This window comes from Sturnus vulgaris, chromosome 16 (assembly GCF_052056855.1).
Source record: "Sturnus vulgaris isolate bStuVul1 chromosome 16, bStuVul1.hap1, whole genome shotgun sequence".
NCBI lineage: Eukaryota > Metazoa > Chordata > Aves > Passeriformes > Sturnidae > Sturnus > Sturnus vulgaris.
In genome coordinates, this window is record NC_142258.1 from 14,355,154 (window position 1) to 14,371,297 (window position 16,144).

The 16,144-nt window shown below is 47.8% G+C and overlaps 1 protein-coding gene across 4 annotated transcripts in view; it reads right to left on the reverse strand.

The window, feature by feature from the left end:
• Positions 1-429: 429 nt before the first annotated feature.
• Positions 430-16,144, reverse strand: part of IFT38 (intraflagellar transport 38) — a 56,808-nt gene continuing 41,093 nt past the window's right edge. Inside the window, exons 10-13 of one of the 4 annotated variants that reach the window (XM_088174600.1) lie at positions 11,109-11,213; positions 2,901-2,956; positions 1,207-1,248; positions 430-926 (exon numbers count right to left, since the gene is read on the reverse strand). In XM_088174600.1, coding sequence (XP_088030726.1) covers positions 771-926; positions 1,207-1,248; positions 2,901-2,956; positions 11,109-11,213 — 359 coding nt within the window. In that variant the 3' untranslated portion in view covers positions 430-770. The remainder of the gene's footprint in view (positions 927-1,206; positions 1,249-2,900; positions 2,957-11,108; positions 11,214-16,144) is intronic. The other 3 variants (XM_088174601.1, XM_014892138.2, XM_088174602.1) reach the window with 3 other exon arrangements.

Here is a 16,144-nt window from a genome sequence, read left to right on the forward strand (position 1 = left end):
CCACTGCCCTGGGCAGGGACATCTTCCAGTATTCCTCCAAGCCCCATCCAACCTGGCCTTGGACCCTTCCAGGGATCCAGGGGCAGCCACAGCTTCTCTGGGCACCCTGTGCCAGGGCCTGCCCACCCTCCCAGGGAACAATTCCTTCCCAATATCCCATCCATCCCTGCCCTCTGGCACTGGGAAGCCATTCCCCGTGTCCTGTCTTTCCATTCCTTGTCCCAAGTCCCTCTCCAGCTCTCTTGGAGCCCCTTTAGGCCCTGAAAGAGGCTCTGAGGTCTCCTTGGAGACTTCTCCACTTTTAACTTCACTCCTTCAGTCTATGTGGTGCTGCTCTTTGTGCAGACAACCCTTGATTAAGTAAAGGGTATGTTTAGGATAAATAGATTTAAGCCAGATTTAAAACCAATTGAAATGCATTCCCAGAGCAGCTTTTCATCCAGTTTTATTAAGCCAAAGAAATCTATTTGGACATAATAAAATGCAGGGAAATCAGGCACACGATGCTCACTGGAGTGAGACTTCTGGCACTGCAGTGCACAAGAGCCAGTTTAGTGCAATTATGGAAATAAGTGCACATTACTGTGATTCTCATTATGGATAAACTGCTCATGCTTTGAGATTCACAAACCTGGCAATCCAAGTTTAATTCTCAGGTTTAATGAACATTATTTACCAACTCCTGAATTCACCCTGACGCACACTTTTCAGACAGCAGCTCCTGGCCTCTCCAAAGTCTGTGCTTCCAGAGGCCTCCTGCTGCTGAAGGGTCAGAAGTCATTATCACTTTGCTCCAGTGGCTCTGGCTTCCTTGCTCGGAGACTGGATTTGCCTGGGGAAATTTCCATGCTGTCATCTTCCAGGTCATCCTCCTCCTCCTCATCTTCATCTTCATCCAGGTCAATCTCACTATCCCCTGAGTCGTCCTGCAGGTCAGGAAAGAAGAGTCCATGACCAGCTCAGCTCTGCCATGGCCAGGCCTCTTTGCCAGCCCAAAGTGAGGGATGGCAGCGCTGGCTTCCCCCTGCACTCCCAATGGATTGCAAACCTCCTTCCCCACCCCAGGGGGCTGATGAACACAAATTCCCTGACTCCTGCTGGGTCTGGGCTATGAACAGCCTGGCAGGGTGTTTAACGTTCAGGTGACAGCTCCTGTGAGACCACAGAACCGAGGTGAAGACCAAGAACCACAGGAGAGGAACCCACCTGTGCTTTGGGCCGGCCTGACCGTGCAGGGGCTGGGGTCCCCTTGGAGAGCCAGAGTGGAGCAACAGGAGAGGCAGAGCAGGAAAAAAAAGTACAAAAACATAAAAGAAAACAGAAAGTACCCAGGCTGGGAGCAGGGGAGAAGGCAGCAAAGGCAGACACAGCTTGGGTATCACTTGCCACACACTGCTGGCTCTTCCTAACTCCATGAATTCCTTGAGGAGCTCAAGGCAGCCTCACTGGTTTCTGTCCCTGAGCTGGGACACACAGAGGCCTGCAAAGATCCCCGAGCTCTGAGAAGCTGCAGTCAGAGGGCAGAGCCATGGGACACCTGAAGTGGCTGCACTGAGGGAAGTCACAGGCTGAAGGCCTTGGCTTTCCAGCCCTGGATGTGCTGGGGCTGTGCCAGCAGGGAGAGAGCTGCCAGCAAGGAAGTCTAAAGGGAACAGAAATCAGAGGGTGACTGTCCAAATCTGTCACTAACGTGGCCAAGGACAACCAGGCAGCACTGGGAATAAAATGATAACATCTTCACCCACAGCACAGGACTCTGCCCTTCCCAGAAATGGGTCTGATGTCCAGGAGGCAACAACAGCCTTCACCACACCCGTTCTGGCAGGAGCAAAGAGCAGAGCATGGGCTGCAAGCTCCTCTCCAAACACAAGGTGAAGGTGCCCAAAAAGCTGTGGCTGTCCCATCCCTGGAATTGTTTTAAGTCAGGTTGGACGGGACTTGGAGTAACCTGGTCTACTGGGATGTGTCTCTGGGTGGAACAAGATGGGTTTTAAGGTCCCTTCCACCTCAAACCATTCTGGGATTCCCAGAGATGTCTGAACTCCCCTCCTTGAGACAGGCAGCACTGAGGGGTGTCTGCTGGATTGAGACAGAAATGTTCCATCCACACTGGGAATGAACAGCAGCAAGGCTCAAACACAAACCCACAGTCACCACAGCTGTACTGTTTCCTACACTCTCCAAAACAGTGTTCCAGCATCACCTGCAGACAACAGCCCCACTGTCCTTGGGATGGCAGCAGCTTTTTGGGATGGTGGGGAGAGCTAACTGCAAATGCCAACCACATGCCAGCAGCTGGTTCCAGTTTGCTGGTGCACATGTAGCCACTCAGGTGTGCCCAGAGGCACAGAAAGGCTGCCCATGGATGGCAAGGGCTGGGCACAGACACAGAGCAAGTGCCTCCTGTGCAAAGCTGTGTGTGCCTTTTACACTGTCCACTCACATGTACCCCAGGAGCCCTGGGGCAGCAGGAATCCCAAGGGCACAGCTCACAGTCCTGCTCTCATCCCTGCCCCATCCTCCAGAGGACTGATGCTGCCACTACAGGCCACGGACAGTGCTCCAAGGAATGACTTTTTAGAGCAATGAAGGGGATTTAGGCCCATGTGTTTAACTCCTGCTGCACTGCATTGGTCCCTCTGCCCAGAAATTCCTGCAGCCTGTGTGCCACTAGTTCTGCACTGCAGGATGGGGTGGAAGCACACAAACTCCAAGAACAAAGGAAAAATAAGGAAATACACGTCTATGCCAAGGAAAGGTGTCAGCCACTGGAAAGGAGGGGAAAAGCAGGCCTGGGGTGTGAGGATTCAGCAGGAAAAAAGGTGTCTCTCCAGCTGAGGAGAGGGCTGGCATCTAAAGCCCTGTCAGGGAAGCTCAGCAGACACGAGATGGTTACTCACATCTTCCTCTGTGTCTCCACCTTGCATTGATCCCACGATCCGTGTGCCAACTCTTCCTGCAGGAGCAAAGAGAATCCCCATCAAACCTGGCTCATGGTCACAGAGCAAAGAGAACCTCCATCAAACCTGGCTCATGGTCACAGAGCAAAGAGAACCTCCATCAAACCTGGCTCATGGTTCCAGGAGCAGAGAATCACCATCAAACCTGGCTCATGGTTCCAGGGAGGTAAAGCTCAGGGTGTATCCCTCAGTGAGAGGATGTGACCCCAGTTCATGCAGTCACCTCCTTGTTAAGCCTCATAGCTCAGGAGAAGGTAGGAGGGGGTAAGGCTGTCAGTAATTAATGCTGGACTCAATCACCTTGGAGTTTTTCTCCAACATTAATGATTCTGTGATTCTAATTCCAGTCAGGGTGCTATTTCCAGAGCTACCTTATTCCAGCATGATGGTTGTGGCAGGACAAGAAGCAATGGACACATTAAGAAACAGGAAATTCTATCTGACCCAAGAAACCTTTTTGAACTGTGAGGGCAGTCAAACACTGGAACAAGGTTGCCAAGAGAAGTTTAGGAGTTTCCATCCATGGAGATATGCAAATACTGGATGTGGTCCTGGACAAGCAGCTCAAACCTCCTGTTAGAGCAGAGTGGTTGCTCTAGATGATCTTGAGAGGTCCTTTCCAACCCAAAAAAATCCATGAACTGACACATTTCTTCCTCTGCTTTGGTACACAGAGAACAAAAGCCTGGTTTTTCCATGTGGTCAACCCTTTGTCCTTTAGGGAGCTCAGACCCTTTCTGATATTCCAGGATGGACAGAATCCCACAGGAACCCCAGGCCATGCCCAGGCAAACCTCGGGAATCTCCTGTAGGGAGTTTGATGTGTGAGGCTGAAGAGGGAGGTGGGGATCTGATCTCAGTGAGGGGGAGCACACACTGTACCTGCTTGGCTGGTTTTTGGCTATCCAGAGGCAATGGGAAGATGTCAGCAGGTCTCCTTGGATGGGGAAGGAGCCTGGAAGTGTTGGGAATGGGGAGAGCAGAGCTCTGAGCAGGGAAAGGCTCCTTTGGGCTGCCTGGGTGACTCAACCCTGCTGCTGCAGCCACAGAACCCCCTCAACACTGGATCCTATTTCCAGCCCTGCTGTGTCCATCCCATCTCACCATCTGTTGGTTTCCTGCCATCACCAGCTTCCTCCATGCCAAATATGGATTGTTCCAACCTAAAACAATCCAATCTGTGCTGTTTTTAGCAGGAAAACAAGGTAGCTTTAAAATATACCCTGGCAAAGCTATTTTTTTCTACTTCCCAAAGCACAAAAGGTGACAGGTCCCCTTTGTCCCACGCAGTTTGAGCTGAGTTAGTGGTAGGATAAAGCTGCCTAACTCATCCACAGCTCACCAAAACCCCCTTGTTGTATCAAGGCAGATCATTAAAAGGATTTTATACCTTTATATGAAAAGCAGCGGCCTCTATGCAGCAGTTGCTGATAACACAGGAAGTGGAGATGGAATTCAAAGATTTCTGGATAGATCTGTCTTCAGGTTTTGGAGACTTTTGCTCTAATTTATGCTACACTAAATGATATCAATTTGGAGGTGATTATACCTGACATCCTTAGATGACAACAGAACCCCATTTTTGCCCAGCCTACAAATGACTCTTGAGTTTAACTGCAATTTTACTCTGCAGAAGGCTCAACATAAAGTGTAAAATTGGGCATTACTGCCTCAAAAAGGAGAAAGCTGCAGGGAGCTCCTAAAGTAAGACAAAACTTAGAGAGATTCTGAATATAAAAGAATATCAAGATATCAGATAAGGAGAGCTGTCCCTCCATCAGTGGGAACAGTGCAGACATTCTATGGACACAAAACTGCTCCCACCTGGAGGAACTCGAGGATCTGGTACTGTCTGGACTTGGATCCCTGCACTGTCTAAGCCAGGAGCACCTCTCTGAACCAGCAGCTGTGAGATCAGCAGGGTTAGGTCCTGCAGCAAACCCTGGGACACTGCCAGGAGAGACCCCAGGATGCAGAGGGGCTGGGATTTCACCTGAGCACTAAGCTGTGAAGGAGAGAAATCAGATTTTCCATGGAGCAGTATTTTCAGTCCCAGACCATAACCCCCCACATCTCCCAGTGTGGGGAATGGCCATGGTGTGTTTCTGTGTGTGCTGGGGGCAGGCAGGAAGCAGGGGAGTCGCCCAGGGAGAGCTGGGGACATTGTCACTTGGTTTCCTGTGTTCAGCTTCCAGGAGGAGAGAGCCTGTGGTGTTTCCTTACAGATAATGTGAATCCAGCTGGGACAGGCTGTACAGAGCAGTAATTAGGAAAGATGCTGGTAATGAACAGGCTGTGATTCACTGCACTTTGGAGTCAAATCTTCTCCCTGGGCATGGCCATGGTTTGTAGGCACGGAGCCCTCAGGGAGCAGAAGGGAATGTGCATCCCTGATTTGGAGCCTGTGAGCTGTTGCCATTTTCCCTGTGTTTGATGCTCCCGTTGTATCAACCTGTGCAGCTGCCTGGGATGGAGCCACAGGGCTGGGATGGCTTCCAGCTCCTCACTCAGCAGTGGGCACAGGTCTCACAGCAAGGAGTGACACACAACCTGAGAGTCTGGACAGCATGGGAGGGTGGCAGGTGGCTTTGGAGCTGACACATTCTGCTCCCAGCCTGGGGATCTGCAGTCAGTCTCCAGTGTTTAATTCACAGCATGAGCTCACAGAAGACACTTCTCTTCCCTCTGCACCACATTCCCTTCCACACACAGAAAAATGGGATGAACCTTCTGCCTGATCCTTCTGAACTGTTGCCTTTTGAACACTGTGTTCTTAATCCCAGAATGATGGAATATCCTGAGTGGGGAGAGACCCACAAGAATCATCCAGATCAACCCCTGGCCCTGCACAGACACCCAACAATCCCACCCTGTGCCTGAGCATTGTCCAAGCTCTGCTGGAGCTCTGGCAGCCTCGGGGCTGTGCCCATTACCCGGGCAGTGCCCAGCACCCTCTGGGGGAAGAACCTTTTCTGAGATCCAACCTAAACCTCCCCTGGCCCAGTTCCAGCCCTTCCCTGGTCCTGTCCCCAGTCCCAGAGAGCAGAGATTGGAGCTGCAGCCCCCCCTGAGCTCTGCCCTCAGTCTCCTTCTCCAGCTGAACAATCCAAGTGCCCTCAGCTGCTCCTCAGAGCCTTCCCCATGCCCACGTCCCTCCTTTGGACATTCTCCAACAGCTTTAGAGCCTTCTGATATGGTGGCACCCACAGCTGCCCCAGACCCGAGGTGAGGCCACACCAGGGCAGAGCAGAACAATCCCTCCCTTAGCACCTGATCCCAGCAGCATTTTCCAGGCATTGCCAAAATCCAGGGATTCATTAAGCACAGCACAGCTGCTGCGTGGGGGAGCACACTTCAGTTTATTTCTTACACCTCCATGGAAAGGAAATCTGTTTGGAAGTGAGGGAGCTGCTCCCCTCATTTCAGACCTACAGCCTCTCCTCAGCCTTCACTAGGTCTGATGTTGGGATGGCTCACACCTGGGGGAGCTTGGGAGGGAAGGAAAACATTTGAGAAATTCCATTGCAGAAATCTGAACATGGCCACAAGCTGGAGAGAGAAATTCCACAAGCAGAGTGACAATTGCCACTGAGAACAGGACTTCCCTGCTTTTCAGCCTGCCTGTGGTATGGAAGGATTGGAAACAGGACTGTGGAGGCTCACCTGAGAGGATCTGCATGTCAAAATTCTCCTTTTCCCTATAGGACTGAAAAAAATTAGGAATAATTGAGGCTCTGCAGCCTGCCCCCAGCATTCAGGGTGCCACAAGCACCCAGCAGCAAGTGCCCCCTCTGCCAGCACATCATTAACACCCTGATCCTCTGGGCCAGCTCTGCCAAAGAAAGGGGCTCAGGAGAGCTGCTCTCACTGTGTGACTTTGGACTCATTTCTATAAAACCAGGGGTTTTTATAAAGCTGTCTTCTGCAGTAAAGATCAAATGGGGCTGAAGTCGTTCCTGTCTCAGTAGTGAAATGGTCTCTATGGTCTGGTCAGGACAAAACCTGCCCTTAACACCAATGTTATAAAAGGAAACAAGAGCAATGGTTCACAAGAGCTGAAACACCCTGGCACGGTGGAATAGAAGGTGATTTACAGGCACAGCTCCACAAGGATGGAATATTTCAGCTTCATTCAGCAGCACTGCCTTGTCACCAGCACAGTGTCCCAGGCTGCATGTCCCTACCTGCCACCTCTGGAAGGGGAGAGATCCTCATGATGTCACCATGCATTTCAGGACTCTAGTCCAAGTGACTGAAAAGATGGATGTGCATATGGAATCATAACATCACCTCAAAATCTGTCACTTCTGATAGTGTGGGGGACAAAAATCTATTTAGTTCAAGTGGAGACTGGACAAGTTCTTAGGAGAAAATAAATGTACTGAGGGTTAGCTTAACTCTGTGCAAGCCACAAGTGCTGGGGTTGAAAGAGCTTGAGAGCAGCAGGGAGCCTGAGGGGAGCTCCCAAGTGCTTCCCCAGACATTTCCTTTCAGCCAGGGCTGGGGAGAGACCCAGAGATGCTATGACTGATCCAGCACAGCAGCTTCTGCATTCCCAGGACAAGGCTGTGCATCCTCTACCCCAAAGTCCACCCCAGCTGCACATGAACAACCATCCTGCTGCAAACAACTCATCTATGGCCTGTTCCAGGCAAGGGGTTTCTCTACACTGCAAATGGTTCAGACTTTCAATGCTGAATCTTTTTCTTTGGCTCTCTGACAAAACAAGAATCTTATTGCAAGTGCCACCACAAATTCAGGGAAGTCCATTGTATTTGTTACAGCCTCAAATATCTATTGCCAGACAGAATAAAAATGGATGTGAAACTTTATTCATACTGACAATGCTAAAATTAAAATGTAGAGACTGTACTGCTTCCAGCTCTGGTGTCCCCAGCACAGGAAGGACATGGAGCTGTTGGAGTGAGTCCAGAGGAGCCCATGGAGATGCCCCAAGGATGGAGCCCCTCTGGAGCCAGGCTGGGAGAGCTGGGGGTGTTCACCTGGAGAAGAGAAGGCTCCAGGGACACCTCAGAGCCCCTTCCAGGGCCTAAAGGGGCTCCAGGAGAGCTGGAGAGGGACTGGGGACAAGGGATGGAGGGACAGGACACAGGGAATGGCTTCCCAGTGCCAGAGGGCAGGGCTGGATGGGATATTGGGCAGGAATTGTTCCCTGGGAGGGTGGGCAGGCCCTGGCACAGGGTGCCCAGAGAAGCTGTGGCTGCCCTGGATCCCTGGCAGTGTCCAAGGCCAGGCTGGACAGGGCTTGGAGCAACCTGGGACAGTGGAAGGTGTCCCTGGACATGGCAGGGGGTGGGATGAGATGAACTTTAGGGTCCTTCCAACCCAAAGCAGTCTGTGATAAATCTGTGATAAAACCCAAAGTGATTCTGTGATAAATCAGTGTATTCTCTACTCTACAAAAGCAAATGATCAGTGACACATGGGTTTACTAAAATAAGCCCCCTGAAGGAGGGGACTTTGCTGTAAGTGTGACATTGTGACAATAAAGCAGCTGCAGTTTCCCAGGCTCACAGGCAGCACCTGCAGCTTGGCCCCTGCTCTCCAGCCAGGAGCTCTCACCTCCCTGCTCCCTCCTGGATCAGAGCCCTTCCTGCTTCCCCAGGGCTGCTTTTGCCACGTTTGCTGACCAGCAGCACTGAAGTCAAAGCTCCAGAGCCCATTCCAGCCTCCCCCTTCAGCTGCTCCTCTCTGCATGTGGGCAAGGGGACGATTTTCTCTCTGCACCACACAGGTGTCCCCCAGCTCCCTCTTTGCTGCTCCATGGGAAACCAAAAAGAATAAAACCAAAAGCAATATTGTCAAACCCGCATTTAGCTTGAATTTTGCTGCATCTAGACAGAGCTGATGAAAGGGCTCTTGAGGGTGAGAGTGCTGATTTTTCTCCATTACACCAAGTGGCTTAAAAAGAGGGATTATCTCTCCCTGAGATCTTGCTTCTATAATGGCAAAACACACTGGAATATCTGCCCACCACAGAGGGGGAGGAAGCCTTATCTCCCAGCACTGATAACCTGGGAATTAGAGATGTAAAAGTGCACCCCAGGACTGAGCACAGTGGTCTCAGTCCCCTCAGTTTGACAGCAAACATGGCTCAGCAGCATCACCACGTAAGAAAATACAAAGCTTCAAAAGCAAGTGATTGAAATGTCTTCAATTGAGTCAAGGAAAAAAGCAGTAATTAATAGAAATAATGTTCTTGTTATGCTGCCTTGATCATTAAGTGTATTTTGTAGGCAAATTGCTGGAGAACACCAGCAGATCTGTGGTGTGTTTAATAGCAAACAGGCAGAGAATATTCAGCCCTGGTTTTCTAAAGCTGCTGCTGCTTCTGACATTAATCTCAGGTTTTAAAGTCTCATGAACTGAGTTTCCATTAAGGGTGATTAATGATATCAAAAGAAGAAAAAGATCTTCTGGCAGCAAAATCTCCAACTTTTAGAGCGAAACTCTCAAACTGCCATTAAGAGCAGCAGGGACTCAGGTTTTGGTGTTCTCTGAGATGAAGCATCACAGACAGCTACAGGGTCCCTTCCAAAGCTCTAAAACCTGGGCACAAACCTTTCCTTGACAAATGCCAATGTCAAATATTCCTTGGAGAATATCAGTGTATCTAGCACTTAACAAGACTTTTCAATTTTCAAGAAAAACAGAGGAAGGGAGGATTAAAATGCTTAAATTACACTGACTTGTGAACATCAGCTTCTTTCCCTGGTCTCAGAGAGGTGAAAGCAGAATTCCACAAACTCCACAAACTCACAAAACTCCACATGTTTGCAGCTTATCTAAGGAACAGGTTCCAGCAGGACTGGTGGCACCTGAAATCCCCCACCCAGGCACTTCCCCAGACCCCAGAGAGGTTTGTGCTGCCAGCTCAGAATCCCTCACTGCTAACAAAAAGAACTACCCCGATTTCCTGTCTGTGCTTTGCTCCACTCCAGACTAAGCAGAACATTTCTTTTCCCCCCTCACACAGCAATTCCTGAGCTGCTTGTGAGCAGTGGGAGCAGCAGCCAGAGCTGCAGTTGCACTCCCCAGGTGTTGGATCCCACAAACCTGGGGTTTTTAAGCTTTCTGTGCTGTCTGGAACTGACCCCCTAGAAAGCATTACTTTTAACCTGAAGCCTTGGAGAAGGCTTCTAAATTTAAGTAATAAAGTTAAAATCAGAGGTATGTAGTTAAATAAAAGTGTGTGCTTTCACACAGTAAAAGATTTTAAATTTGAAGTTTTTATAGTATAGTGATAAAACAAAATTAAAAATTTTAAGTAGTGTCTTTTCAATATTCATCTTCCTTCTTTTTCATGAGTTTCAAGTAGTAGTTTCTAATTAGTCAATCAGTGTCACACTAAAGATCATAAAAATTCAGTTATTAAGTTAAAAAAATAAATAGTATAAGTGTTAATTCTCTATTAAACTGTTTAGCTTTAAAAAACCTTGTAACAACTACATCTTCCTCCATTTTCCTCACTTCTAGCAAGTGCCTAGAACTATCAAATGCTCTGTACCTTTTAATAAAATTTAATAAACAACCAAACCCAAACACGAAAAAATCTGCTTCCATTGTGGATTTGTTAATCCTAGCTCTAAGTAAAAACAAAAAAATCCCCTAAACCAAACCACTCATTAAATAGTACAGAACTCCCACCACTGTTACACCCAGGAAGCAGGACAGCAGGACAGCAGGACAGCAGGACAGCAGGCTCACATCCTCCCTGGGAGCAGCAGCTCAGGTGTGCTCCACCTGTGCCCAGTCAGTGCAGGTGGCTTTACTGACTCACTGAAGCTTTCCTAGCTAAAACAGGTGCCAACAGCTATACTGAAAATGGAAAGAAATGCTTTACAATGAGAAATGCTATTGCTTCCCTAAGGCTTTGAACAGAACTGCTTCAGGAATGTGTAAGGCAATCCCAAGGCAGGATTTTCCTCACACAGTAATTTTTTTTCCAGTAAATAATCCTTCATTTGCTCCCCTGGAAGCACTGTTTTTTCCACAGGGCTTTATCCTCCTGCAGCTCCTGAGCAGTGCCGATATCCTGAAGGGTGACAGGATTGTTACACTTGCAGCCACTCAGGTAATTGCAGCACATCCCTGTGGATGAAGGCAGCTCAGGAAGGGGCAGGGTACCTTGCAGGAGAGTGTCTGTGCTGATGCGGTGCCTCGTGATCTGCAAATCCCCCTCGCTGTCAGATCCTTCATCCTCCTGGATTTCTATGTCAGAGTCATCATTACCTGGTTGAAAACAAAGCCAGCTGATTAATATCACCCAAAGCAAGCCCAGCCCAGAAGAGCAGCTGGACACAGGAGACAGCAGCAGTTCTACCTTTGTTCAAGCCCAAGAGGAATTGAAAATGCAGCTGCAGAGAGCACTGGTTCTACACAGAGCACAGGAAAATGGCCAATATCCACATGCCAAGGAGAAATCCTTCAGCATTCCCTGTAAACAAGAGCCTTGGGACAATCCCAGACTGTTTAAATACTCCCTCTGGGTATGAAGAGAAGGTGCTACTTCAGCAAGTGATTTAAAGACAAAACTCTTCGAAAAGCATTTGGGAAGTGTGTGTTTATGATCCTGTTTTACCCTGACACCAGCAATGTCAAAACCCATCTCCTTGGACTATTTGCCTTTCATTTAATCCTAGATAAACACAGTTCCATATCCCCAGAGAAAGGAATGCAGCTACAGCCAAACCCACGGTGCTGGAGAGAGAGGGAAGCTGCCAAAGGCACAGGAACGTCTTCAGATATTTTCATCATCTGCCTTGGTTCCCTTCTCCCCATCCAAAGCAGAGTTCCCAGTCCAGTCCAGGATAAACCCAACAGGACCCCATGGGAGGACCCAGCACAGCAACATTTGCTGCTGATTATTTAGAGAAAATAGGCAATTCTTTCCCAGGTACATTTAATTACACACATGTCTGAGGTGAAAATGGAAATAACTACTTTAATTAGGATCAGTAATGAGCTGACACATCTTTGCAGTATTTAATTATCGGACAATGTACAAATATTAGACATTTTCCCATCCTCTTTTTCACTGCAAAATTAAGTTAATGAGAAAATAATAATGGCAAGGGAAGTATCTGCTAGCCTGGTAAGATTACAAGGCTCCAGCAGAGTTAGTCATAATATCCATTTGCACTTTCTTCTTTGGCAAGTGAGGGAATCACTCACTGCTGTGTGACCTGGATGCTGCTTCTGTTTGCCTGGCATTAGGAAACTGAGGTTTTGTTCAGCCTTGCATGGGCAAACTCCTTGGGAGGAGACATGTGGAGCTTACAAAAGGGATTCAAGTTTGTGCTCAATATATTAAAGAATGAATTTATCACATTTGTGATGGCTCTTACTGCTACTAAAATGCCCTCATTCTTATTTTGTGGATTTCTTCTTCCTTCTTTATTTTATTGTTAGCAGCAATTTCTCCCTTTCAGGCTTTGTCATTTGTGTTGCTGTTAGGCAACAGCACTGCCAAGAGCTGAGGATGCTGCAGGGACTTTGATTACTTGGCCAAACCTTTCCCATCCCAGGCCCATCCATGATTGCTGCTCCTGTCTGGGATCTCCTGAGCATGAGCTGCCAGCTGAGCAGGGCTGGATGGGATATGGGGAAGAAATTCTTCCCTGTGCCTTTAAAAATCCTGGATTGCCTTTCAAGACAAATGAAAATACAAATTCATCACCTGAACTGCCAGCATGTCATGGAATGGCCTGGCTGGGAAGAGACCCCAAAGCCCATCCAGTGCCACCCCTGCCATGGCAGGGACACCTCCCACTGTCCCAGGCTGCTCCCAGCCCTGTCCAGCCTGGCCTTGCCAGGGATCCAGGGGCAGCCACAGCTTCTCTGGGCACCCTGTGCCAGGGCCTGCCCACCCTGCCAGGGAACAATTCCTTCCCAATAACCACAGCATAGCACTTTTCCTGCCGAGTTGTGACTTTGAAACAAATCCTGCTATGGATCCATGGCAAGAGTTTGGGTTTTCCTGGAACAGCCTGGCTGGAATCCTGGAGCACAGAGCTCAGTTTGGAGCATCACTGCACTGAACTCGTGCCAAAGGCTCAGAGAAGTGACAGCTGCAAATGCCAATTCAGCAGTATCAAAATTCCTGCCTCCAACCTCCTGCTCCCTCTTGAAAAGACATCAAGCACCTTTTTCACTCCCCAAAAGAAATACACTGCTGCAATCCAGCCCAAGGGCTGCCATCACCAAGCCCAGCTCTAGCCATGTAGAGTCTGAGTTATCAGCTGAGCTGAACTGTGCTGAGCCAAAATCCCAAGGATACACAACCAGAGCACAGTGCTAAAAAATTATTCAAATACACAAGATAAAGGGAAGCTGAGTACAGGCTTTTTATCAGGATTAAACACCAGCCCAGCCCAGTGCTGTGTGTGATCTGTCCTAGGCATTGTTCCACCACCAACCCCTCACTCTACACCCAGTGTGCCCAGTTCTCACCGAATTATTTTTGGTCCTCATAAAAAGTGAGAGTTCAGAAAGTTTCATTTAAGAATATGCAAAAAGACTTACTGCCCTAGAAGATGCTACAATCTCATATGTGAACCACTGCACATAAAACTACAATCAATTCTGGGGAGACAAGGAACATTCCTTATGAAAAAAACCAGATTTTCCTCAGGATCAGCATAAAGCAATGAAGATAATCAACCACAGCACCACAAATTGCCATGTGCTTGTACAGGGAGTACAGAACCCACTGAATGGAGCTGGCTTATGAGATTTATATGGCTTTACATGAGGATTATTGGAATTCTCACAACAGACTTATTTATTATTATTCAGCAATCCATGTGCCCCAATTGAGAGCAAGCTGGCAGCTTCCAGATGCTTCAGACAGAGGTTTTAAGCAGCTCTTGTATTTTTATTATGAAAAAGTAATCAGCAGAACAAGTCTGGAAATTGTGCTGGGTCCATCTCCCCAGTGCTGTGATTGCCTCTGGTGCACAGAAAAGACTCCAAATATCAGCCTACCCGAGGGAGGATATACTGGGATTTGAAACCCCACTTGCCTTTCATTTCAACATTTCTATTTCATAAAGATGGGTTTCAGTCAACTAAATTAGTTTCCTTTAAAGCTGTCCAGCCACAAAAAATACATCCTGGTTCCTCTGATCTCCAAAGGTGGGAGTTTTGTTCCTGCTCCCACTGCTCCCAGAAAAAAAGCCAGAGCTGATACCTGGACATACAATACTATATTGAGATTATTTAATTTCTGGTAATTTGCAATGCTTGAAGGAAAAGCAGCATGATTTAATAACTTATCAGTGATTTCATTGCAGATTTGGTAGCTTGCATCAATATTCAAGTAAAGGAACCCAGCTGTAAAATAAGAAGTTACTGTGGTGAGGATAATGAGCACAGTGGCCAGTGTTCATTGATATGCTCTGGAATGAGCTGTAAGTGCTGTGCAGGGTGTCCAATTTCATCAGAAAATCACTGCCTTGGAAACACAGGCAGTGGCTCCACAGCAATTACTGCACTCAGCAGGATGCTGCTTTTGGTGAGAAAACATCATGACAACAATCAAATGGGCAACTGACAGCCACTTGATCCCAAATGAAATCCAGTTAACAAATAGCATGAAATAAGGGAACAGCAAAAAGCAAATGGGGTGGGATTGGGATTTTTGATGAGCTGAAGGAGAGGGAAGCCCAGAGCTTACTGAAAGCCTCAGCTCTGCCAAAGCCATCCTATTGTCACACCAAAGCCATCCTATTGTCACAGCAAAGCCATCCTATTGTCACAGCAAAGCCATCCTATTATCACAGCAAAGCCACTGCACCAGGCTCTGTATCAGCCTGGGCACTCCTAAACCCACAGCTCTGCAATCTGAACGGAAAGGAAGGAAGGGAGAGAGAGAAAGGAGGAGAGAAGGAGGGAAAGAAGGAGAGAAAGAGAGGGAGAAAGAGAGAGAAAGAAAGAGAGAAAGAGAGAGAGAAAGAGAGAAAGAGAGAGAGAGAAAGAAAGAAAGAAAGAAAGAAAGAAAGAAAGAAAGAAAGAAAGAAAGAAAGAAAGAAAGAAAGAAAGAAAGAAAGAAAGAAAGAAAGAAAGAAAGAAAGAAAGAAAGAAAGAAAGAAAGAAAGAAAGAAAGAAAGAAAGAAAGAAAGAAAGAAAGAAAGAAAAAGAAAGAAAGGCTTGGATATAAAAACACGTGGAGGGAAGGTCCCTTGTCCTTAGCACAATACTGAGATCTGTCATCTGATCTCTAACAGACATTCAGCCTGGCACTGAGAGCTACCTTGTGTTAATGTGTGCAACTCCCAGGAAGTGCAGTGGAAAACTTGGCTGTTCAGAGCTGTGCAGCCAAAAACTGGGCAGTAACAACACAGAGCAACAGGAGGTTGCAGAGGTAGCTCTAAGTGCACTTGTTTACCTTGCCTGGTCATTTTAAGATCACACAATCATGGAATCATTTGGGCTGCAAGGGAATTTAAACTCATCCCATTCCAGCCCTGCCATGGGCAGCACACCTCCCCCCATGCCAGGCTGCTCCAAGCCCATCCAGCCTGGTCCATCTACAGCATCCAAACCCCCAATTTATCAGGGAGGATGATTAACCACTGCCTGGGGAACCAAGAGGTCTCAGCCACTTGAAACAATTAAAATTAACTCAGGATGACAAGCTCCACTTTAACTGGGATTTGGAGTCTTAGCAGGAGTGAGCAGTTAGATTATTTTCGGGCCCATTTGATAAAGAGGTCATATTTGGTGACCAGAACTATTTCTAACAGTCTTACAAGCCAAAAATCCATCCAAGCACTATTAAATTAGACCATGAAATTGCAATTACCCAACAAGCACAACACAAAGCTCCTGTGGACCAGTTCCAAGTGTCTCTTACAAGAAGATGGATGGCCTGAGCACCAGCAATATCATCCAGGAATCATCCAGGAGTTATCCTCAAATCCCACAGCTACTGCAGTGGGGCCTTTGTGGTTGTCTGCTGGCAGATTTTAAAGCATCAGCTCTGGAGTAGAAAGGGTGCAGCCAGGAGCATCAGTTAAATCCTCTGGTTATTGCTGAGAAAGATTCATAGTGCACATGTCCAAATGCTGGGGAAAATGAATGTTTATTCATTCCACAGACCAAGCAAGAGGATGTAGGGTGGACTGACTGGAGCAGAACAGAAACTGGCAGAGTCAATGAAA